The sequence below is a fragment of the Carettochelys insculpta genome, chromosome 1 (genome assembly GCF_033958435.1).
Source record: "Carettochelys insculpta isolate YL-2023 chromosome 1, ASM3395843v1, whole genome shotgun sequence".
In the NCBI taxonomy this organism is placed as follows: domain Eukaryota; kingdom Metazoa; phylum Chordata; order Testudines; family Carettochelyidae; genus Carettochelys; species Carettochelys insculpta.
Window position 1 is genome coordinate 4,332,321 of NC_134137.1, and position 25,165 is coordinate 4,357,485.

At 48.1% G+C, this 25,165-nt stretch overlaps 1 protein-coding gene and 1 pseudogene across 1 annotated transcript; both read right to left on the bottom strand.

Annotated features, from left to right (window-relative positions):
* Nucleotides 1-5,423: 5,423 nt before the first annotated feature.
* LOC142007576 (olfactory receptor 52K2-like) lies at nucleotides 5,424-6,362 on the bottom strand. The gene has a single exon (XM_074984267.1). It carries the CDS (start codon nucleotides 6,360-6,362, stop codon nucleotides 5,424-5,426), a length of 939 nt encoding a protein of 312 aa, XP_074840368.1.
* A 9,147-nt stretch (nucleotides 6,363-15,509) lies between these two features.
* Nucleotides 15,510-17,013, bottom strand: LOC142007577 (olfactory receptor 52R1-like; annotated as a pseudogene).
* Nucleotides 17,014-25,165: the final 8,152 nt, after the last annotated feature.

Below are 25,165 nucleotides of genomic sequence, written 5' to 3' on the forward strand. Positions count from 1 at the left end.
AGTAGAAATAAGGGTCAAACTAGTTGCAGTTGCACTTCTGCAGTTTGATGTGTGGCAGGGCCTCGTGCCACCCAGGGTGACAGCCAGCGCGGCGTCCCTGGCGCACCAGAGCACCAACAGAGACTAGGTGGCTGTCCTAGGCTCAGGTGCCCCTTGAGCGGGCTGCAGAGACTGGAGAGCTGCAGGTGAGTGTGAAGGATCTGGGATATGCAGGCAGGGACCCCACTCCCCAATACACTAGGCCTATCTGGCAACCCCCAGGCCTGCTGCGTGCAAACCAGGGCTACTGGGTGGTGGTGGGAGGGGTTTGTGCCCTCGGCTCCCCAGGTTTTCCCCCAAGAAGGGATCTGGCACTAAGCACTCAATTTTGAGCCCGTCATTAGAGCCTTGGCTTCTTCCTGCCCCTCCCCTGTGCCCCCAGGTGAGCGATGCTGCCCTGGCCGGTGGGAGCTGGACAATACAGCACCAGCCCTCCACTGGCCCTGAGTGCACTATGGCTCTAAGTAGGGTTTGGATCCCAGCGTGAGTTGTGGCTCGTGCAGAAGGAGGCCGAGGCTTTCATGTTCTCTCAGGAGGAGCAGAGGACACAGTCCAGCTCTGAGCACCTTTATCTTTGCTTGGCTAAGGCATGAACCATCAATGCCCTCCCTTGCCTGCAGCCAGTTTACAAAGCCAGGTCGCCTGATAAGGAAATTGATTAAGATGACTCTCTCCAATTAAGACACTCGTTCCTCATTCCCCTTCAGCAGTGACCTGGCCCTGCTAGGGCCGCTCACTGGGTTGCATATGTAAGGGCCACTAAGGAACCAGAAGAGGAGAATGCGGGAGACCCCATGCACAGCTCTTCCCAGCAGGAACTCACCGGCATGCTGCAGGAATAGCTCACATTGGAGAAATAGTCGTGGGACAGGGGGTGGACAACTTGGACATGCTCACCCAGGCTGTGACCACGCACCTGGCCCCTCCTGCCACCCCCTAGTGAGTCCTACCTGCATCTGCCCCATTTACGCCTGCTCCCACTGCACCCATCCCCCATTCAACCACCCCCCTCAAAATTCCCCCACACCAACCTCTTCCCCTGCACCAGCCCCACTTCCATTAACCCCAACCTCGCTGCCTTGATCCCAACCAACCCACCCCCAGCCAGTCTCTTCCAACTGGCAAACATGATAATGGCCAGGTCTGGCTGTGCAGAGGGAGCTCCCTCTGCCCCACTGCCATTTGGACCCCAGTGAGCCTGCAGATGCTGCAGTCCAGCAATGCCCCTACCTCCCCATGCTGCCAGCCCCAGCACAGACCCATTGGGGTTCCTGTGTACAGGGGGAATAGGGGCTTATGTGGCCATAGGTGTCCACCCACCTGCCCCAGCCCCCTCCTTGCACATATTTCCTCCCACCGCACTGGAAATAGTTTCTAATACTATGCAGACACAGACTGTTGTGTTGTATGCCAAGTAAACCATTTATTTGTAGTTACCCTGTGTCACCTGTGTATGTGTGCGGGGTGGTGGTGGGGCAGGTGTGTGCATGGGGTTTGTGGTGGGCGTGTGTGTGGAGGGGTCACCATGTCTCCTAGGAGAAGGCTTCATGCAGGGCTTCCTTTACCCACACCCCATCCTGCTGGACCTGGCGGCATGGGGTGGCGTCTGGCTGGCTGTAGCTGTGCCCAGCCTTAGCGGCCCATCCTGCAGAAAGGGCTTGTGCTTCACTTCCACGAGGTTGTTCAAGGTGCAGCAAACCCTGACCACTGCTGGGACACTGGGGAGGCCCTCTTAGCCAATGGCCGGGTAACGCATGGTGTGTGTGTTATCACATCCGAGTCTTTAACTGCTAGGACTGCTTGTCCTTTCGCAGCGGGCAACCAAAACTGACTGATGGATGCCCCAGAGATCCACCCGAGACTTTAACTGCTAGGAGACACTGTCCCTTCACAGTGGACAGCCAGAGAGGCTGACAGGTGCCCCAGGAGTCTGCTCCATGGAGGCAGCACAAGTCAGCGCCCAGCTTTTACTGCGCCTTACCACTGACCAGGCTGAATATAGCCAAACTGGCTAAGGTTCTTTGTTTGTATTTGGCCGAGTTACAGCAACTAGAAGGATTCAGGCTAAAGCTTAAACATGGTTACTATTTATTACAGAGCAGAAATGAAAATCTTAATGGTTACAGAATTATATAAAGTCTTAATGGTTACAGTTGCAGGAAAAGTTAGATAAAATCTTAATGGTTACACTGATATTGCTCTATTTACTTAACTACTGGTAGGATGATACAAATGACATGTCAATTAGCGAAAGTTACCCATTTGAGGACCAGACGCCTCAGCCTAAAGAGCTCTTACTATTAAGTGTGCACAAAAAAAACATTGCAGGTATAATTCTCACCCCTGCGTCCTTCTACTCTGGCGTAGCCAACGTCGTTCACTGAATCCCTTGGGAAGAACAAATGAGGAGGGTGTCCCCTGGGTCTTCAGGAGGCAATAACTTTACCCGACCGTCAGGTACAGGAAATTGGAGCTCCGTTACAGTAGGCTGCCGGGCCCCTCTTTATACCCCTTGGGGCATGTAGGTTCTTCCTTATCTCAAGGTACCAGTTGTGCTGGCTCGTCTTTGTGACGTCAGCATTTACAAGGCAGTTACACTTGTAAGACAGAGATAACTAGATTTATAGAAACGGGGCAAACTTTCACACAGGCAGTAAAATTCCCCCTCGTGGGACAAAAGTGTGGGTGGATCAATTATCAATACCAGCCAAGGGCACCTTGAAACCCCAAGGCCATTGGCTAGACTGTTAGCCCTCTTATTGGTATTCTCCAGTCCAGGGTCATGCTGACATAGCACATCTGTGTTTGCGAGGCACCAGCAGATAGTGTGATCTCAAAACATTCCAAGACTGTGCTGTTTCTTTGTGCTGTGTGCTCTGAGGCACTGAAGAGGGTCAGGCAAGATGGAGTAGAGAAGAGAGATTCTGTCTGGCTACAGGGTCACCTCGAGCCTTGTTAGGGGGCAGCGGAATCACCCCTTGAGGTGACTGAATGCCGGCTCCACCATATTATGGGCCCAGTTGAGCCACTTGTGAAAATCCTCCTGGCTAGGCTGTATGTGTCCCATGCAGGGCTGCATGAATCAGGGCTGCAGTGGGTAGGTGGCAAGAGTGACCCTGACAGGCAGCTCTCACCAGGGGTTGCAGGTCCCCTCACGTCTCCAGCAGCCGAGTCATGAGTTCTGGAACACCCAGGCATCGTGGGTGCAGCCAGAGCAGCCCAAGCATATGTCCGTGAACTGGCTCTTGGCATGGAAGAGTGCCTGCGGCACCACCATGTGGTGGCCCTTGTGGTTTACGTAGGCTCCACCGCTGTGCTTCGCGGCCTGGATGGCAATGCTGGTGCCATCTAGTGCCCTGAAGCAGTTGGGGAAGCTGAACTCCTCAAATCCCGCGAGGGTGACATCAAGGCCCCTGATGTGGATCAGCTGGTGAGAATGATGTTGTTGATGGCCTGGATGACCTGCAGGGTGTAAGGGGAGGATACGCTCGTGAGTGTGGACTGGGGACCTCTGTGCCCACCCATCCCTGTCCCCAATGCCCTGTCCCCATCTCCATTCCCTACCGGCCATTCCTCCCCAGGACATCTTGCACCTGCCCTCTGCGAGCGCCCCATCCCTGTCCCCTGCCCTGTCCTTGCTGGGAGCCAACCCCCCCGAGCCCTGACAGTGCCCCTTGTTGGGGGCCACCTCCCCCATCCTCTGGTGGGAGTGAGACTCGAGGTTGGCTTACCTCAATAAGGATGTCCCCGACTGTGGCTTTGCCCACCCCAAACTGATGGCTGATGGATTGGTGACTGTCTGGGGTGGCCAGTTTCCATAGTGCAATGGCCACCCTTTTCTGTGGGGGGAACGTGGGCCTCATCAGAGTGTTGCGATGCTGGAGGGCTTGGGCCAGTCAGTAGCACCGTTACAGGAATGTCCCCTTGGTCATCCTGAAATTGTGCAGCCATCGGTAGTCACCCCAGTTCTCCAGCACCAGCCAGTCCCACAAGTCTGTGCTTGTGGGGTAGCCCCACAAGTGGTGGATGGTTCAGGGGACTGGACAAGGATGTCATGCCCCCAGGACAGCCTGTGGGATGGTGGCTAGAAGGGTGGCCATCCGAAGCTGCTGCAGCACTGCAGACAGTGTGCTGGCCCCAGCCTGGATGGGTAGCAGTGTAGGGGACCTACTCAGGGTCCATGGTGTGCCCCGCGATGCCTTCTCTGCAACGTCTCCCTCTGCTTGCTGGTGGATGGCTAGCCAGCCCTCAGAATGTGCAGGGCAAGGGTCTTGGGAAGGGGCCCTTTAAAGTAGTGGCTGGCTATAGCCCCAGAGGGGCTTGTCCATCATGTGACCCTGCCCGTGGTATGTCCTGATCCTTTACTTTTGAAAGGGTGCCCTGGGTCATGTGGACATTCTCTTTCAGAAGAGCGGATGGGACCTTCGAAAGGGTGGGTCGTTCCTGCTATCCATGTTTGGCTGTGTGCAAGTTTATTTTCGAAAGGCCGTCTTTCAAAATGTATTTTCAAAAAATGTCCTGTTGAAACTTCGCTGTAGTGTAGACATAGCCTTGGAGAATAGTGAAGTAAAGAATATATTACCTGGGGATTACTTGAGTACCAGAGGGATAGCCAGAGTCCTGTGGTATCTTATCGACTAACAGAATTTTTGGGACATAAGCTTTCATGTGCAAAAACCCGCTTCTCAACCCCTAGCCAACAAAATCCTGGCTGGGATGATTTAGTTAGGATTAATCCTCCTTTGGGCAGGAGTCTGGACTCAATGACCTACTGAGGGCTCTTCAAACCCTAAGATTCTGTGATTTTAAGTTTCTGTCCTGTATGGAAAGAGTGCAAGATGGCAGAGAACTAGGGAAATGAAAATACTACCAGAAAACAGGTAACTGGATCTGTATCTGAACACCCACCCAAAGGCTGGGATGGAGTCAGGCCAGCTCTGAGTTAAGGGGCAGTCAGATAGGCATGAGTGGATGCATGCAATGAGAGAATGTTCAGCCAGCTGGGTGTGAGAGGGCGTGTGGTAGGAAGATGGGAGCAGCCAACTAGATGTGAGAGGGTATGTGGTAGGAAGAGTGGGGCAAACAGCTGGGGCTGAAGTTGTGCCTGGTCCTTTTTCACATGGAAAGCTCTTGGGAAAGGGAAGGTCTCCGGCTATGATCTTACTGTATTCATTGGGAATAAAGAGTGAGATTGCCATTTTGGAGCAGGAAAAAGGAGAAGACATGTTTGGCCAGAGACCTAAACAAACATGTTTCTTATCCCAGCTCTTCAGCAATCCTGAAGTGGTTTTCCACAGCTGGGGCTAACTGAGTCATTTATATCCCAGATCTTCTTTGAAGTGTGATGTCACCAGCACAGACCTTTCTCCCAGCCTTTGACCCATTTAGACTGGTTTGCGAGCCAAGATATGGAGTGCTCTTTGACGTATCCCAGGGGTTCGTACACCATAGATGATGGGGTTCATCATGGGCGGGAAGAGCAGGTACACGTTGGCGATCAGGATGTGGATGTGGGGATCCACGTGACCGAAGCGGTGGGAGAAGAAGGAGAAGAAGGCAGGGGTGTAAAACACCAGCATGACGCAGGCGTGGGAGCTGCAGGTACCCAGTGATTTGATCCGTGCCTCCTTGGAGGGGAGGCTGAAGACAGCCCGGAGGATTAGGATGTAGGATAGGATGATGAGAATAAAATCTAACCCCCCAGTGAGAAATATGACAAACAGACCATAGGCTCTTATCACAGTTGTATCCACACAAGCCAATTTCACCAGAGCCATGAACTCACAATAGGTGTGAGAAATTATGTTGGTCTTGCAGTATGGGAGCTGCTGCAGTAGGAATGGGTGTGGGCCCAGTAGCACAGCTCCCCTTATCACAACGCTCAGCCCCATCATAGATATGGCCTGATTGGTCAGGATGGCTGAGTGTCGTAGCGGGTTACAGATAGCAATGTAGCGATCAAACGCCATGGCCAGCATGAACCCAGATTCCATGGTAGTAAGGCAATGAATCAAAAAAAGCTGTGCCAGGCACGCATTGATATGGATGGTCTGGTCCCTGAACCAGAAATTGCAGAGGATTTTGGGTACAGCGGTGGTGGAGATGACCAAGTCTGCAAAGGCCAGCATGGCCAGGAAAAGGTACATGGGTTCATGGAGACTCGGCTCAGTCTTGATAACAACAAGGAGGATGCCATTCCCTAGGATGGACAGGACATAGATGGAGCAGAAGGGGATAGAGATCCAGAGGTGAAAGTCCTCCAATCCTGGGATTCCAACAAGGATGAAGGTGGAGGGGTGAGATGTGGTCCAGTTGAAAACCATTACGGTGTGGAAAGTTGGGTGTGTTCAGTTTGTTGCCATGTGTGCTTCCTGCCCCTGTAACCAACCATCACAACAATCATGAATAAGCTGATCGGGCATGAAAAGTTCTACATCTATCCTTCACTAATGTCATGCAAGGCATGAGTCACAAATAGGCTCTTCTTGGATACTGCAATGCAGCCATTCTACTCTTACTACGGAGGGTTTAGCACTAACTGAGGACTCTGCAGAGGTCCACAGAAGTGTTTTTTGTACACTCATAGAATCCTAGAATTCTAAGGCTAGAACGGACCTCAGGAGATCATGGAGTCCACTCCCTTGCCTAAAGCAGGATCAACCTATCTAAAATCATCCCAGTCAGTATTTAAAATCCTCAAGGGATGGAGATTCCTCCACCTCTCTAGGTATTTTAATATCCTAGAACTGGAAGGGACCTTGACAGGTTATTGAATGCAGTCCTCTCCCCTCTCAGCAGGACTTGTCACCATCCATAACAGGTTTTTTGTTAAACCAAACCTGCACCAGATCTTTTTAAAAACAAACAAACAAACAAAAACTTCCTAGGATTAAGCTCACAACCCTTGGTTTACAAGACCAATGCACTAACCGTTTGGCTACTTCCTCCCCTGCTGAGCTGTTCCACTACTCTTGTTAAATCCACTATGAACCATGCATTGAAAATTTGCCTGAAAATAGACACATTAGTCTCAGTCCTGAGCTTGTGTAAGTGGTAAGAGAATGACTGAAGTTGTACCCATTTACACAGATGGAGATACGGCCATTCCAGTCACCTGAAAGAGAGACCTTATTCAAGCTCTTTTCAGTTGGGCATGGCCTCCTGAACATCTGCCTTGAACGGGACTTAGGAGGAGAGGGAAAGTAATGTGAGCATCATTGTTCACATGGGGAATGAGGTATGAACGGCTCATCCCTGATACTTGTGGAGGCTCATCTGTCCTTCCTATTGTCTGTCATTCATCGGAATGGCATGGAGGATTTTAGATTGGGGCTCTCAGTCCAGCATAGAGTCCAGCACTAAGCTCATGTGAGAAAAGCAAATCCATCAGCCGGACTGATTCTGTTGTTCCTACATTCTGCTGTTGCAGGATCCCCTGCTGGAGTGAAGCTGCTGTAGTGGAGTGCCAAGAGACATAGGGCTGAGTCCTGTACTGTTCCAGCATGGATGTGGCCATTCTTATAGTCCTACTTTTGCAAGAAGGACCCGGGAGCTGTATACCAATGGTCTTACCTGGGAGGTCTCTGAACCCTCAAGACCTATGGACACTGAAGGGACTTTTGCATACAAAGTGCCCAAAGGGTTGGGACCCAAAGATTGCATACAGAGTGCCCCAAGAGGGTCACGCTTGTGTCTCTCCATAAATGACATTTCTTCTGCTCCATCTAGTGTACGTGACAGGAGCTGGAGACGTCACTAAACCAGCAAGATGGGCTTGGTGGTGTGAGAAGCCAAACTGAATCCTGTCAGAACCCTTAACTGTGTGTTTGCAAGGCTGGGTAAAGGAGAGAACACAAGAACAGCCATACAGGGTGAGATTAAATGTCCGTCTGGTCCAGTAGCCTGTCTTCTGTCAGAGGCCAATTCCTGACATACAAAAGGGAGAGAACAGAACAGGTAATCGCACACAGTGATCCATCTCCTGACACCCATTTCCAGCGTCTGACAAGCAGAGGCCAGGGACGCCGTTCCCACCGATCCTGGCACACGGGCATTGATGGACCAAACCTCCATGAATTCAGCTAGTTCTTTTTCGGACCTTGTTAAAGTCTTGGTCTTCACGCTCTTCCCTGGCAAAGAGTTCCACAGGCCTCCCACGCACTACGTGAAGGAAAACTTCCTTCTGTTAGTTTTATACCTGCTACCCATTAATTTCATTTGGTGACCCCTAGTTTTATGTAATGGCAACATGTAAATAACTTTTCCTTATTCACTTTTGCCACAGCCATCATGATTCTATAGACCTCCATCATCTCCCCCTTTAGTCTTTTCTTTCAAAGTTGAAACATAACAGGTTTTTTAATCTTTCTTCATCTGACACCCGTTCCACACCCCTCATCATTTTGGCTGCACTTTTCTGAACCTTTTCCAATGCGAATATATCTTTTTCGAGATGAGGTGACCACATCTCTACTCAACATCCTAGATGTGGGTATACCGTGGATTTATATAGAGGAAATAAAATATTCTCTGTCTTATTCTCTATCCCTTTTTTAATGATTTCTGATGTTCTTTTTAATTTTTGATATCTGCAGCAAATTGAGTGGATATTTTCAGAGAACTACCCACAAGCACTCCAAGAGCTCTCTCTTGCCTGATAACAGCTAAATTAGTCCTCAACAGTTTGTATGTATAGTTGGGATTATTTTTTCCAATGTGAAATATTTTACATTTATCAGCATTAAAATTCATTTGTCATTTTGTTGCCCAGTCACTCTAGTTTTGTGAGCTCTTTTTGAATCTCTTTACGGTTTGCTTTGTTCTTAACTATTTTGAACAGTTTAGTATCATCAGCAAATTTTGCCACCTCACTGTTTACCCCTTTTTCCAGATCATTTATAAATTGGTTGACTAGGACTGACCCCAGTACGTACCTTTGAGGGACATCACTGGTTGCCTCCCTTTATTCTGAACATTCACAGTCCATGAGATGACCTTTCCTCTTAGCACATGGCAACTTGTTTTACTTAAGAGACTTTGGTAAAGGACCTTTTCAAAGGCTTTCTGGAAATCTACGTGCACGGTATTCACTGGATCTTTCTTGTCTACATACTTATTGACCACCCAAGAGAACTCTAGTAGATTATTAAGGCATGATTTCCCTTTACAGAAACCATGCTGACTTTTCCCAAAAAAATTATGTTAATTTATGTGTCTGACAATTTTATTTTTCTCTTTAATTTCATATAATTTGACTGAATTTACATTAGACTTACTGGTCTGCAATTGCCAGGATCACTTATGGACCCCATTTTAAATATTGGTATCACATTAGCTATCTTTGAGTCATTAGGTAGAGAAGCTGATTTAAAGGATAAATTACAAAACACAGTTAATAGTTCTGCAATTTTACATTTGAGTTCTTTCAGACTGTGCAGCTGCTTGCATTGTGGCAGATAGATTTCTATTTGTGGTGAACGAGCTCAGTAGAAGCTAGTCTGGGTACCTCTGCCTGATCTGAGAATTACTCATGCTGCTGTAGCTTGCCTTACTCTAAGTCATTTTACTCCACACCGTCTTTACTAACCACTCCAGCTGTCACAGCTCAGCCTGTAATGAATGAGCCAGTGACAGAATTCTCTCCTTTAGACAAGTGCTACATACTAGCAGTTTTGTGCATGTGAGTCAATCTTTGTCTGGGACTTCTGAGGTCACTGGGTGCTAATTAAATCTTGGACTTCATGTGTACTTGGTGTTGTACTCGTTTAATACAGGGGAGAGTTTGTGGACGTTTAGATTTCATATTAAGAGTGGCTTAGTGTCTAATGGAAGCTTAGTTTAAGAAGACTATGAGAAGATTTAAGCCAAAGTAAAATTGTTCACACCAGTATATTAAACACAGTGCGGCTACGTCTACACGTGCACCCAACTTCGAAATAGCTTATTTCGATGTTGCGACATCGAAATAGGCTATTTCGATGAATAACGTCTACACGTCCTCCAGGGCTGGCAACGTCGATGTTCAACTTCGACGTTGCTCAGCCCAACATCGAAATAGGCACAGCGAGGGAACGTCTACACGCCAAAGTAGCACACATCGAAATAAGGGAGCCAGGCACAGCTGCAGACAGGGTCACGGGGCGGACTCAACAGCAAGACGCTCCCTTAAAGGGCCCCTCCCAGACACACTTTCATTAAACAGTGCAAGATACACAGAGCCAACAACTAGTTGCAGACCCTGTATATGCAGCACGGACCCCCAGCTGCAGCAGCAGCAGCCAGAAGCCCTGGGCTAAGGGCTGCTGCCCACGGTGACCACAGAGCCCCGCAAGGGCTGGAGAGAGAGTATCTCTCAACCCCCCAGCTGATGGCCGCCATGGAGGACCCCGCTATTTCGATGTTGCGGGACGCGGATCGTCTACACGTCCCTACTTCGATGTTGAACGTCGAAGTAGGGCGCTATTCCCATCCCCTCATGGGGTTAGCGACTTCGACGTCTCGCCACCTAACGTCGATTTCAACTTCGAAATAGCGCCCAACACGTGTAGACGTGACGGGCGCTATTTCGAAGTTACTGCCGCTACTTCGAAGTAGCGTGCACGTGTAGACGCAGCTTGCAAGTCCATGATCTTGTATTCATGTTCACTGCTACAGTACCGGGGCTGAGCCCTGCAGTTCTTCCATGAAGTGCTTCTATCCCAGTGACAGCTTCTCCAATCTGTGTAGCAAATCCACCCGACCCAGGAGGCAGTAGCTATATCAGCAGGACACATAGTGCCATCTGCACAGGGATTAGGTCGTGGATAGACAGATACAGGTCTGAAGTGTTGACCTAACCTGCAGGTACTTGAGTCCTAAGGATGTGTCTCTGTGAAAAAGTTGTACTGGGTGAGTAAAAAGTGTGTATTTAACTGCTCTTATTTGACTGGTGGAGAGCTGCATCTGGCCAGGTTTGCTTTTGGTTGAGCTGACTGGGAATAGCCTAAGATAAATGTCAATAAGCACTTCTGGAAGTGAAGTAGGCAGCAGTGAAGCCCCAGCCTGGACAGTGTTAGACAGCTCCGTGTCATGGCCTGGGCTGGCTATGGCAGAGGCCTCACTCCAACACACCTTGGGTGTGTGCCAGATCTAGACCTCTTCATTTCAGTGTTTGCCCACAAGCTCTTTTCTCCTCCCCACGCCCAGCGGATGTGGGCCAGGCACACACCCTGCAGGGAGCAGATCCCAGCAGAGAGAAAGTGAAGCACAAGGCCATTATCAATGAGTTGAATTAATCCCATGTTTCAAGGGGCTACTGTGTCCAAGGGCAGAAGCTGCCTGACAACACGGCCTTACAATTTCAATCCAGCCCGCACAGACTGAATGAATAACACACTGACAATAACCTGTCAGCCACATTCCAACTACCGCTGGGTGCTCGCGGGTGCCTTGGATCCAGTGGGACCTAGGCAAGAGCCACTTTTGGGGGGCAGAATCAGCCCCCACCAGGAACTCATGGACACGTTATCAAGCCATCAGTCTGCTCACAAGATACAGGGGTGTCTGCCTGCCACAGAAGACAGAGCTGGGAGGCTTGTGACAATACAGCTCCTGTTGGGACAGGGCAATTCCTTCTGAAACGAAATTTCTGAGCCCGGCCCCACTGAGTACCCCTACCCCTCCGTGCAGTTAAATGGCAGTGAAACTGTGAGTACCCCCAAGGCTAAGTACCTTTCCCGCAGATCAGCCTTCCAGAGGTGGCTCTCTCCCTGCCCCTCTCTCAGCTGCTCTGGTCTGCAGCAACCAGCAGGACCACCCAGCGCACACACACCCATTGCAGCCCTGTGCTCCCTCTGGGCTTTTATGTGGCATGATGGCCATCAATGAAAGCCATTTCTGGGCTTCAGATCCCTGCACTCACCCAGGTCCTGTGCAGCAGAGAGGAGCTGCACCAGCCAGCAGGAGGTGTCTGGAGAGGATCTCTCTGTGTCGGAGAAGTGCTGGGCAGGGAAGTTAATAGCCGTGGCTGAGGAATCCCAGTGGACTTCTGCCTTCCCTGAGTAGCTGCAGCTCAGCAGAGTGTGAAACTAACAAACAGGCCACTGTTTTTCCCCCTGCCTGAGCATGTGGTGCCCAAGGGAAATGTGAAGGGACAAGGGCTGGGGACAAGCAGCAACAGCAGTGAAATTACTTCTTGTCATAGAACAATTAAAAGCCATTCAGGGTTTGCTCATGGTCATGAAATCATGGAGTCTGTTCAAGTGCTGGGTGTTCTTGAGTAACTCATAGACTTGGAAGTGAGAAGATCACCCCCAGGAACCACAGCACCTGATTGTTGCTGCAAAATGAGTTAGCATTATGGCCCCAGAGGCCAGGTGACAATACTGCTCACTGCTCTGGTGTGCAGCCAACTCCATCTGCAGGTCTGGCTTGGGGCCACCCAGCAGCACGGATCCTGCATGACCCAGAGGACTTCTCAGTGTGTGGCTGCCTGGCCATGCCAGAGGCTGACCTCATGAAATCACCAGGGCGCGAGGCTGGGCTTGTGCTGGACCTGGGGTGTCTCTCATCAGGCCTCCAGGGGTCTCTGAGTCAGGGCCATCTCAGTCCTGCTCTCCTGGCCTGGGAGTGGGGGAATGCGAGGCCTATGTAGCCCCTGCTGGAAGGTAAAGGACCCTTCTGCCAACTGAATGTCTGTTCAATTTGAAAATAAGTATATAAGTCTCTCGTCATATGTAAATTTAAAGCCTCCCTCAGGAGCAGCAGAGCTCTCAGACTCTCCTCGTGTAGATGCAGCTTATACGGGCATCAAGTCAAATAAGCTACACCAGCACAAGCACCTTTTTGCCGTGTCTGTACAAGGGCTTCTCTCAGTTAGAGATGTGGCAAACAGTCAGCCCCTAGCCAACATTGCTATGTCACCAAATGTTCCTTGGGCAGCCCTGACCTGAAAGGGCTTTAATTGCGAAACTCATTAAAAACCTGTCTGAAGATGTGCCTCAGAGCTGCAGTATCCAGGGTCTCTCGCTGCCATCGCTCAGGTCAGGACATGTCTGAGGCCTGGTCTACACTACATTATAGAGTTGATATTGCCAGGTTAGAGTGAATTTGTAGCACAACATTTCATACCTCCATCATTCGTCCATCAACAGTTAGGGCATTTAATATTAATGCCTGTGCTCTGTGACAAGAGGAGTAATGATAAATTTGACCATGCTTGGTCATTTGCCGGGAGAGTGCATACTCCCCACAGTTATCGTTGACGTTCTTGAGCTCCAAGAGATGTCTCTGAGTGTCTTGCCGTGGCGCTTTGGACAACATTTTTAACTCTGCTGCTCTCCCTGATATGCTGGGACTTCTGAATTTCACTTCCTGCTTGGTCTGCATGGTGGGCAAAGCAGGCAGAACACCTGATCATGAAATCCCAGGATCACAAATGAGCTCCAGCATGGAGCCTTGAGGAGATCCAGGATCTGATCGTAGTGTTCCCAAAGCAAAGTTTGAAGAACTAAGCAAGCCTGTTTCTTACCATAGCTGACACTAATGTCCAGCTTCTTTGCATGGACCTATGTCTGCCACCTGCCTACTTGCTAGGCACCTAATTGGTTCATTTGGCCTCGTACATAACACATCTTTTGTACAGAATGCTATGTTAGACATTGTCCCAGAGTTTCCCTTCTGAGTTTTACAATGTATTTTCTTTAACGACTACTTTTGTTCTCTCTCCCCAGTGGAGCTGCCAATCCACGGCCCTAGATCCTCTATCACTTTGTCTATCTCAGATCAGAGGGGCAAGTAAATGTACATGAGGGGAGACGCTCAATGAGTAAATGAGGAAGGACGATGTGACAGATCATACACACTGAACAAGAGGAGATAAGAGCATGTAGGTGAACATCCATCAGACTCATGGGGCTGTATAGAGTAAAAATGGGGGTCAAACTAGCTGCAGCTGAGCTTATACTGCCTAATGTGTGTGTGTCCCTAGGACACCAGAGCTCCCACAGAGACTGGATGGCTGTGCTAAGCCTCAGGTGCCCCACGGGTATGTTGGAGGACCCAGAGAGCTGCACGTGAACTGCCTCCCACCCTAGACATCTGTGGAAGCTCCCAGTCCTTCTGTGTGACTCCCGGGGCTGTGGGGTGGTGGTGGGAGGTGTTTTGTGCCTTCTGCTGCCCAGGTTGTCTCCCAGGAAGAGATCTGGCACTAAACACTTGATATTGAGCCCATCATTAGAGCCTTGGCTTCTTCCTGTCCCTCCCCTGTGCCCCCGGGTGAGCAATGATGCCCTGGCCAGTGGGAGCTGGACAATACGGCACCAGCCCCTCACTGGCCCTGAGTGCGCTATGGCTCTAAGTTGGGTTTGGATACCTGAGTGAGTCATGGCTCATGCAGAAGGAGTCCGAGGCTTTTATGTTCTCTCAGGTGGGGCAGGGGACACAGTCCAGCTCTGAGTACCTTTATTTTGCCTTGGCTAAGGCCTGAACCATCAATGCTCTCCCTTGCCTGAAGTCAGTGTACAAAGCCAGGTCGCCTGGTGGGTAAACTCATTATAGAAAACCTTAGAAAAATTAAGACAACTCTCTCCCATGAACAACAAGAAGTCTTGTGGCACCTTATTGACTAACAGATATTTTGGAACATAAGCTTTCATGGGCAAAGACCCACTTCATCAGATGCATGAGTGTGGGGGGAGTGGTTTCAGAGGGGTATTTAAAGAGTGGGGTCCCAGTAACAGGGAGGGCCAGAGATGACAAGATCTGTTCAGCAAGGTGGAAATGTCCCAGTATCAACAGTACTTATCAAAAGAGGGTAAAACAAGTCAGATCAGACAGGGGGCTGTGAACCTTTGTCAGAGTCTAATGGTGCGATATTAGCACCCAGAGCACAGATTTGTTCCGGACTCCATTCTGATTTACCGTGCTAGGCATTCTTTCACAGGAGGCTTCCCCACCTCCCACTGTGTCCTAACTTCAGCCACAAGATCAGAGACAATATCTGTAACTTCACATACAAAAACGGTGCAAATATATATGGGATATAAACAGATTGAATGACCCTGCCAGCTTTCACTAGGCACCTCCCTTGGCCCACTTGGGAAAAGGTTTGGTACAAACATAGCTCAGATGTTGTATTAATGGTTGACGTGTTTATTTTAAAATTCAATAGTGTGAGAGGCGCACGTCCCGTTCCATAGCATAAGAGATGGGGCACAAGCACGTGACCCAGGGTCTGGCCCCTTCCCTCAGGGCTCTGCCCTTTCATCATATTCAGTAAGTTTCAAAATGTTCATGTCCTGTGTCAGTGAAACGGGAAGCCCTGTTGTACTGCAGACCAGACAAACATTTCCATTAGCCCTCATGCTTAGGAAGGCTGAGATCAGCTTCCACAGCAGGACGTAATTGAACCGTTGCAATTGTTGGCCTTGCTGCCCTGATGATGCCTCCAGAGCTCCCCCACCCCTGCATCCACTCACTCATCCAAAGGGTTTTCAGGGTGGTTTGAGGCCAAGGATGTGGAGCACTCTCTGCCGGATCCCTGGGGTGTTCACGCCATAGATGATGGGGTTCATCATGAGAAGTAAGATCATAGAATCATAGAATACTAGGACTGGAAGGAATCTTGAGAGGTCGTCGAGTCCAGCCCCCTGCCCTCATGGCAGGACCAAGTACTGTCTAGACCATCTCTGATAGACACTTATCTAAGTGATCAGGTACATGTTGGCGATGAGGATGTGAACACAGGGAGCCACATGGCCAAAGCGGTAGGAGAGGTAGGAAAAGGATGCAGGTGACGTAGAGGTGGGAGCTACAGGTGCCCAGTGATTTGAGCTGCGCCTTCTTGGAGGGGAGGCTGAAGATGTTCCGGAGGATCAGGCTGTAGGACAAGAGAATTAGAATGGAATCTAACCCCCCAATGAGAAATGCTATGTCCAGACCATAGAAATGAACGACTCCTTGTAGGGTGCGAGAAGACTTTGTAATGGGCGCGAATGCAGTCCAACCCCTCTGTGAATCCTCAGGAGAATTCCAAACAGACCAGTCTGTGCAAGGTGAAAAGCTGCAAAACAACTAACCCTGACATGGGAACTAGTGCAGAACAAGACGCGTTTGCCAAGACTTCAAGGCTATGCTGGCAGTAGGCCACAAGAGACAGTGATAAGGAATGCATAGGCAATTTTAGGCAATCTTATGTTAATGAGTTGAGCTTTATCAGCTAGTGTTAGGAGGCCTGTTACAGAGCCTGTCCCCGAGCAAAGCTCCGACGCATCGGGTTTTCCCCCACTGGTGACAACGGCGTCTCCAGTGCTCCCGCCTCAGGTGTCACGCACTTTCAATAAACCAAATACAGCACTCGCCTTCTGGGTGCAGCCTCGTTTCTGGGGAACCCGAGCCTGGTTGGTTACACTCCTGTATCCACACATGCCAGTTTCACCACTGCCATAAACTCACAATAGGTGTGAGAAATGACATTGGTGGTGCAGTATGGTAGCCACTTCAGCAGGAATGGGTGTGGGCCCAGGAAAATGGCCCCACTCCTCACAATGCCTGGCCCTATCTTAGCTACGGCCCGATTGGTCAGGATGGCCGAGTGTCGCAGTGGGTTACAGATAGCGACATAGAGATCAAAGGCCACGGCCACCATGAACCCGGACTCCATATTAACAAGGGAGTGAATCAGAAACGCCTGGGCCAGGCGTGTGTTGGCATGAAAGGTCTTGTTCCTGAACCAGAAATTGCAGAGGATTTGGGGCACAGTGGTTGTGGAGATGACAAGGTTGACTAACGCCAGCATGGAAAAAAAAAAAGGTACATGTGCTTGTGGAGGGTTGGTTCTGTCTTGATAACAGCCAGGAGGAGGCTGTTCCCTAAGAGGGACAGGATGTAGGTGGTGCAGAAGGGGACAGAGATCCAGACGTGTGCATCCTCCAGCCCTGGAATGCCAAGGAGGATAAAGGTGGATGGGTGGGGGGAGGTCCGATTAGAAGCAGCCATGGTGATGCCAGCTGGACATGTTCCATTCCAATGCACAGCTGCTTCCTGGCCACGTAGCTAATCATTAAACAATCATTAACCATCTGGTGGGAACAAGAAAATATACAGTAGGTGAGGGCTCTGTAGCAGTTCACTGTAGTGTTTCTTTTCCTCTACCTTCCTCTTCATATATGCATTAGAAAAGCCCTCCCACAAACCTGCCTGAGCTTGTGTATCTTACTGGACATCAGTGAGAATTAGATCTATTTACAGAAGCGGAAGATATGAGCTAGTGATGCCAGACCTAATTCCCGCAATATTTACTAATTGTGCTTTACCTTCTAAATGACCACAGCCCTGATATTTGTGGCCCAGTGCAGGTTAAATGGTCCCTTGAAGATAATCTCAGCAGAAAGGACATGGGGGACCAGGCTTTGCAGCCTCAGCTGCCTTCACTGCTCTTACTCACAGCTTCTGTTGGTCAGAATGGCATGGAGGGACTGTAGGTTGTCTCCCTCAAAGCTTTCTCCAGGGCTCTCAAGCCTGTAATATCTGCTGACAAAGAGTTGCTTATTCCAGATTAGTTTAATAGGATTAAGGGGACACCTGAGGCACAATAAAAGCATCCACAGCCACATCAGGGTTAAGAAGTCCTGTGGCACCTTATAGACTAACGGGTATTTTGGAGCGTAAGCTTTCATGGGCAAAGGCCCACTTCATCAGATGCATCTGTTTGTCTATAAGGTGCCACAGGACTTCAAAGATACAATCTAACACGGCTACCTCTCTGATACACATCGGAGTTGGCACCTGCTCAATAAATGATACGTCTGCAGGCTTGTCCGCCTGTGCAGTGTTATTGCTCTGGGAGCCCCAGATGGCAAACATCAGGTTCAAAGCCCCTGGACCTGAAGTCCTGGGAGCTTTAGCTTTGGCTGCTGCTTCAGGTCAGTGGTTTTTGTGGGCTTAGGTTTGGGGCCCATCTCCGGGGTCAAGAAGCAATTCTTGCTATCCTTGGGGGGTTGTAGGGCATGACGTGTGAGAAGCTTTGGCACAGACTCAACACTGTATATTTTTAAATATTGTATGTATTTATTTTTAATACTAATGATCTAAGATCCAGTACTTTTAATCTTGCTTCTGAAAGTCTGTCTCCTAATTAAAGGTTAACTCTGTGGCATTCGGTCTCCGAGAGGTAGCCATGTTACTGTATTTCTTCACAAAACACAAAAGCAGTCCTGTAACACTTTAAAGACAAAAAAAAATTATTAGGTGAAGAGCTTTTGTGGAACAAACCTACTTCTTCTTCCTTGAAAATATGGAGACATACCTATCTTGTATAGCCAGAAGGGAGCTTCCAAAGTCTTTGTCTAGTTCCCTGTGCTCAAGACAAGACCTCTCATTGCTTCAAATAGATTTTTTTTCTTAATCTATTTGCCCCAGAATCCTAAACAGCGCCCATGAGAACTGAACTCTCACTCCTGAGTTTAGTAGAGTAACGCTCAAAACACTGACCCATTCCTCCGCCTGGAAAGGTGTTATTGGCTCTAGGAGTCTTTTCAAATGCTGCATGTTCTGAGATTCAATCAGGTCTGAATGCAAGAAAATCTTGATAATGATAACAGAGATAAAGAGAATTAACAGAAAGATAGAAAAAAATGAAATAAAAACTGATGAATCAGCTAGATAGGACAGAGGGAAGGGAAGCAGGGTGAAGAAAATTTTTGCTGCAAGTGCCTATTAAGTCAAGTGGGCTGCCTGGGATCCCCGTCAATATCAAAGATGGGGAAACTCTCCTTGTAATGCTCCAGGTAATTGACACCTTTCTTGAGCAGGAGGTGAAAAGTGTCACACTTGAGGCTGAACTCCAATTCAGACATCTCCCCTTGTAATCTGGTGTTCAAGTCCCTTTGTTTTAGGGTGCAGACTTTTAAGTTTTGGACGCTGTGACCGGCTAGGTTGAAATGCTCAGTGACAGGTTTATGTGTATTCAGATTCCTAATGCCAGTGGCATTCTGTTCTGTTTATTCAACATGGCTGAATTCAGACTATGGAGACAATTGGCTTGATCACAACGTGAGGTATCTACACCCCTAACACCCAGGGCAGCAGCTCCATGGGGAAAGGGAAATTCTCACTGAATTCACTTTTCCCAGCTGAGCCCCACTTAGAATCGCTGCCCTTCTGTGCTGTTAAAGGTCCCTCCTGGCTAAGCCCCTTTCCTGCAGACCAGGCTTCCAGACATGTGGCTGTCAGTGCTCTCTCCTCAGAGCCAGAGCTTCTCCTGGCTGTGCTTCCCTGGCCTGGGACAGCCTGTGGGATTCCCCTCACCCATCTGATCTCTGTGATTCTCTGTGTAATCATGTGGGGCAGGTGTAGCTAACGAGGCCATTTCTGGGTTCCAAAGTCCTGCATTCACCCAGCTCCTGTGCAGCAAAGAGGGGGTGAGCAGGCAGCAGGATGCGTCCAACGAATCTCTGAGAAGGGCCAGAGGAGAGCTGGGCAGGAGGGATTATAGATTGCAGAGAGCTGTTTTTCTCTGCCTGGGCGTACAGTGCCCTGAGGGAGCTGGGGAGGGCAATGCACCAGGGAGAAACGTAGACTGTGCCCCTGCCTGAGTGTACAATTCCCATGACACCTGGAAAGGGCAATGCACTAGGGACAGAGGGAAGTGACAAGGAAAGTTGATTATTGTCAAAACAAATTAAAAGCCACACAAGGTTTGCTGAGTGTCACGAGCTCTCGGGTCCTCTTTGACTGCTGCATGATCTGAGATGCAGTCATAGATCTGGCTGCAAGAAAATCCGGGGATGCTGTTTGGCAGCAGAAGTGAAAAGTTCTGATAGTTGCTGTGTATGTGAGTGTTGCTGTGATCTCACAGGTCAGGTCACAAAGCCACACACACACCAGGGTCCAGCCACTTCCTCCTGCAGGTACGAGCCAGGCCCACCCAGGATCACTGCTGCTGCATGACCTTCAGAACATCTTGATGTGTGGCTGCCCTGGCCATGCCAGAGAAGTGGCTCAGCAGGTCATCAGTGAGTGGAGAGAGTCAGAACGTAGGCTGGTTCTGGGGAGTCTCCCATAGTGCCTCCAGGGGTCTCTCAGCTGGGGCTGCCAGTATGGTGTAGATATCCTCCACAAAACAAGCCACGGTTTAAGTTCCCATTGAAGCAGTAGAGTGCTACTGGCCATCCCTCCTCTTCTGGTGGCAGCTTACACCAGCAGGTAGTGGAAAAGCAATACCAGCAAAAGCACTTCTATGCCAGTAGAAATGTGTCTACACTAAGGCACCCCCCCTTTTAGAGATGTGGCATAACGTGTATCTCCAATTATTACCCCCTGGCCAACATTGCTGACTCTGCTAAAGCTGCTGGTGTAGCCCTTATCGAGAACAATTTAATTGAGATGGTCATGATAAAAAACATCTGCAGCGATGGCTGCGGTGTGTTCGATCTTTGATGGTAAGAAATCCCTGGCATTTCTTGGGAACATGTTGTAGCACTGCATATCTTCTGAGTGATGGGCAATTTATCAATATATCAATATATATATATATAAATATATAACTAGCTTAGAGGGAGCTAGTTATTCTATTGCCCTTAAACATAAACCTTTATAATAATCCCCATCTCAAGCATTTACTTAAAATCCCCATACATAATTAAATTAAATTAAATCAGAGCAGGAAATGGAGGCAGAAGCCCAGCAGCACAGCAGCACAGCAGGGTCTATCCTGTTTATTGTGTCGAGTGTAATATGTATGACTACGTACCCTGTGGGCGGGTGGCGTATGTGTGCACTCAATGCAAGGAGGTCCTGGCCCTCAGAGACCGAGTGCGGGCTTTGGAGACCAGGGTGGCTGAACTGGAGAAGCTAAGGGAGGCAGAGAGCTTTGCTGATGAGGCTTTCCGGGACATAGTAGGGCTGTCCCACCTCCAGTCTGACAGCCCTGATGCTGTCAATTAGGATGAAAGGCTTGGGGAAGAAGAGCAGTCAATGGGAGCAGATGGAAACCATCCCATAGTTGGGACCCTCCTTCCAGAGGGTGCTATGTTATCCTCTTGCACTGAGGATACCTCTCCGGGGGAGGAAACACTGGTTTTTAGGAAGAGGCAGCTGTTAGTAGTGGGGGATTCGATCATTAGAAATATAGATAGTTGGGTTTGTGATGACCGGGAGAACTGTATGGTGACTTGCCTGCCTGGTGCGAAGGTTGCGGATCTTTCGAGGCATCTAGACAGACTTATATGCAGTGCTGGGGAGGAGCCGGTGGTCATGGTACATGTAGGTACCAATGACATAGGGAAGGGTAGGAGAGATGCCCTGGAAACCAAATTTAGGTTGCTAGGAAGAAGACTGAAATCCAGGACCTCTATGGTGGCATTCTCAGAAATGCTTCCAGTTCCACGCTCAGGGCCAGGTAGGCAGGCAGAGCTTCAGAGTTTCAGTGCGTGGATGAGATGATGGTGTAGGGAGGAAGGGTTTAGATTTATTAGGAACTGGGGACACTTTTGGGGTAGAGGGAGCCTATGCAGGAAGGATGGGCTCCACCTAAACCAAGGTGGATCTAGACTGCTGGCATTAAACATTAGAAAGGTTGTAGAGCAGTTTTTAAACTAAGAGATGGGGGAAAGCCGATTGGTGCGGGGGAGCACGTGGATCGGACGGAGACTTCTCTTAGACGAGACTCCATTGATAGAGATTCCCTAGAACTCAGTCAGAAAGAGAAGACAGGAGATGGTAAAGTTTGGGCCAGATCAGATGAGAAACAGTCACATATAAAAAATAAATCCAACGCATCAGGGAAGGGCAGACATATAGATAGTGGTAGTTTTTTAAAGTGCTTTTACAGAAATGCTAGAAGTCTGTCTAATAAGATGGGTGAACTAGAGTACCTCATATCAAAGGAGGAGATTGACATTATAGGCGTCACAGAAACCTGGTGGAATGAGGACAATCAGTGGGACACAATCATTCCGATATATTTTATATCCTGGTAAGACAGAACAGGTCATGCGGGTGGTGGAGTGGTACTATATGTGAAGGATAATATAGACTCAAACGAAGTAAAAATCCTAAATGAATCAAATTGTTCCGTAGGATCATTATGGATAGCAATTCCTTCCTCTAATAGGACTGTGGTACTAGGAATATATTATAGACCTCCTAACCAGGACAGTGATAGTGATGCTGAGATGTTAAGGGAGATTAGAGAGGCTATCAAAATAAAAAAATCAGTAATAATAGGGGATTTCAATTATCCCCATATTGACTGGGTACATATCACCTCAGGATGGGATTCAGAGCTAAAATTTCTTGATGCCTTAAATGACTGCTTCTTGGAGCAGCTGGTACAGGAACCCACAAGGGGAGAGTCAATTCTCGATCTAGTACTGACTGGAATGCAGGATCTTGTCCAAGAAGTAACTATTACAGGACCCCTTGGAAATAGTGACCATAATATAATAACGTTTAATATTCCTGTGTTGGCCAGAACACCACAGTAGTCCAACACTCTGGCATTTAATTTCAAAAAGGGGAATTATTCAAAAATGAGGAGGTTAGTTAAACAGAAGTTAAAAGGTAGAGTAACTGAAGTAAAATCCCTGCAGGCTGCATGGAAACTTTACAAGGACACCATATTAGAGGCACAACTTAAATGTATACCCCAAATTAAAAAACACAGTAAGAGACCTAAAAAAGAGCCACCGTGGCTTAACAGCCATGTAAAAGAGGCAGTGAGAGATAAAAAGGCATCCTTTAAAAAGTGGAAGTCAAATCCTAGTGAGGAAAAAAGAAAGGAACATAAACACTGCCAAATTGAGTGGAAAAATGTATTAAAAAAAGCCAAAAAAGATTTTGAGGAACAGTTAGCCATAAATTCAAAAACAAAAGTAAAATTTTTTTAAGTACATTAGAAGCAGGAAGCCCACTAAAAAAGCAGTGGGACCCCTGGACGATAGAGATATAAAAGGAGCAATCAAGGAAGATAATGCCATTGCAGAGAAACTAAATGATTTCTTTGCTTCAGTCTTCACGGCTGAGGATATTACAGAGGTTCCCAAATCTGAGCCGTCCTTTGTAGGTGACAAATCTGAGGAACTGTCCCAGATTGAAGTGTCAGTAGAAGAGGTTTTGGAACTAATTGATACGCTAAACAGTAACAAGTCTCCAGTACCAGATGGCATTCACCCAAGGGTTCTGAAAGAACTCAAATGTGAAATTGCAGAGCTATTCATGGTGGTTTGTAACCTATCCTTTAAATCAGCTTTGGTACCCAATGACTGGAAGACAGCTAATATAATGCCAATATTTAAAAAGGGCTCTAGAGGATACCCTGGCAATTACAGATCGGTAAGTCTAAAGTCAGTACCGGGCAAATTAGTAGAAAGAATAGTAAAGAATAAAATTGTCAGACACTTAGAAGAACATGATTTGTTGGGCAAAAGTCAGCATGGTTTCTGTAGAGGAAAGTCGTGTCTAACTAATCTATTAGAGTTCTTTGAAGGGGTTAACAAACATGCAGACGGGGGGATCCAGTGGACATAATATACTTAGATTTCCAGAAAGCCTTTGACAAGGTCCCTCACCAAAGGCTCTTATGTAAATTAGGTGGTCATGGGATAGGAGGAAAGATCCTTTCATGGATTGGAAACTGGTTAAAAGACAGAAAACAAAGGGTTGGAATAAATGGTAAATTTTCACAATGGAGGGGGGTAATTAGTGGTGTTCCCAAGGGTCAGTTCTGGGACCAATCTTGTTCAACTTGTTCATCAATGATCTAGAGAAAGGGGTAAGCAGTGAGGTGGCAAAGTTTGCGGATGATACCAAGCTGTTCAGGATAGTCAAAACCAAACTAGATTGTCAAGAACATCAAAAAGATCTCAGCAAACCGAGTGATTGGACAGCAAAATGGCAAATGAATTTTAATGTGGGTAAGTGTAAGGTAATGCACATTGGGAAAAATAACCCCAATTATACATACAATGTGATGGGGGCAAATTTAGATACAACAGATCAGGAAAGGGATTTTGGAATTATAGTGGATAGTTCTCTGAAAACATCCACACAGTGTGCAGCGGCAGTCAGTAAAGCCAATAGGATGTTAGGAATTATTAAAACAGGGATAGAAAATAAGACGAAGAATATCATACTTCCCCTATATAAAACTATGGTACGCCCACATCTTGAATACTGCGTGCAGATGTGGTCTCCTCACCTCAAAAAAGATATATTGGCATTAGAAAAAGTTCAGAAGAGGGCAACTAAAATGATTAAGGGTTTCGAACGGGTCCCATATGAGGAGAGGCTAGAGAGACTGGGACTTTTCAGTCTAGAAAAGAGGAGATTGAGGGGCGATATAATAGAGGTATATAAAATTATGAATGGTGTGGAGAAAGTGAATATTGAAAAGTTATTTACTTGTTCCCATAATATAAGAACTAGAGGACACCAAATGCAATTAATGGGTAGTAGGTTCAAAACTAATAAAAGAAAATTTTTCTTCACACAGAGCACAGTCAACCTGTGGAACTCCTTACCAGAGGAGGCTGTGAAGGCCAGCACTCTAACGGTGTTTACAAAAGAGCTTGATAAATTTTTGGAGGTTAGGTCCATAAATGGCTACTAGCCAAGGGTAAAGTATGGTGCCCCTAGCCTTTAGTCAAAGGCTGGAGACAGATGGCAGGAGACAAATTGCTTGATCATTGTCTTTGGTTCACCTCCTCTGGGGCACCTGGCACTGGCCACTGTCGGCAGACAGGATACTGGGCTGGATGGACCTTTGGTCTGACTCAGTATGGCCATTCTTATGTTCTTAGAGGCTCCATCATGGCAGAAGCCAGGATTGGGCACCAGCGGAATGGAGGTGGGAGATCATCCCATGGCCTTCGTCCTCCCTTTTCCCACTGGATAAGGGCTTGTCATTGACGTACTTCTGGGTACGTGTCCAAGCACAACAGAGAAGGATTTTATGTGGTGGCTGAGATGTCAGCCATATACCCTAATCCATCTGACTGACAAAAAGGAAGAGCTGATACCAATGTCAGAGCCTAACCTTCACCCAGGCCCTGGCCTGCCACAGCACTGGGCAGCTGGAATTTTTAAAGGATTTAAATTAAAATATTTAGGATGATTTTAAGACAATTCCAGAACCTCAAATTCATCCCTA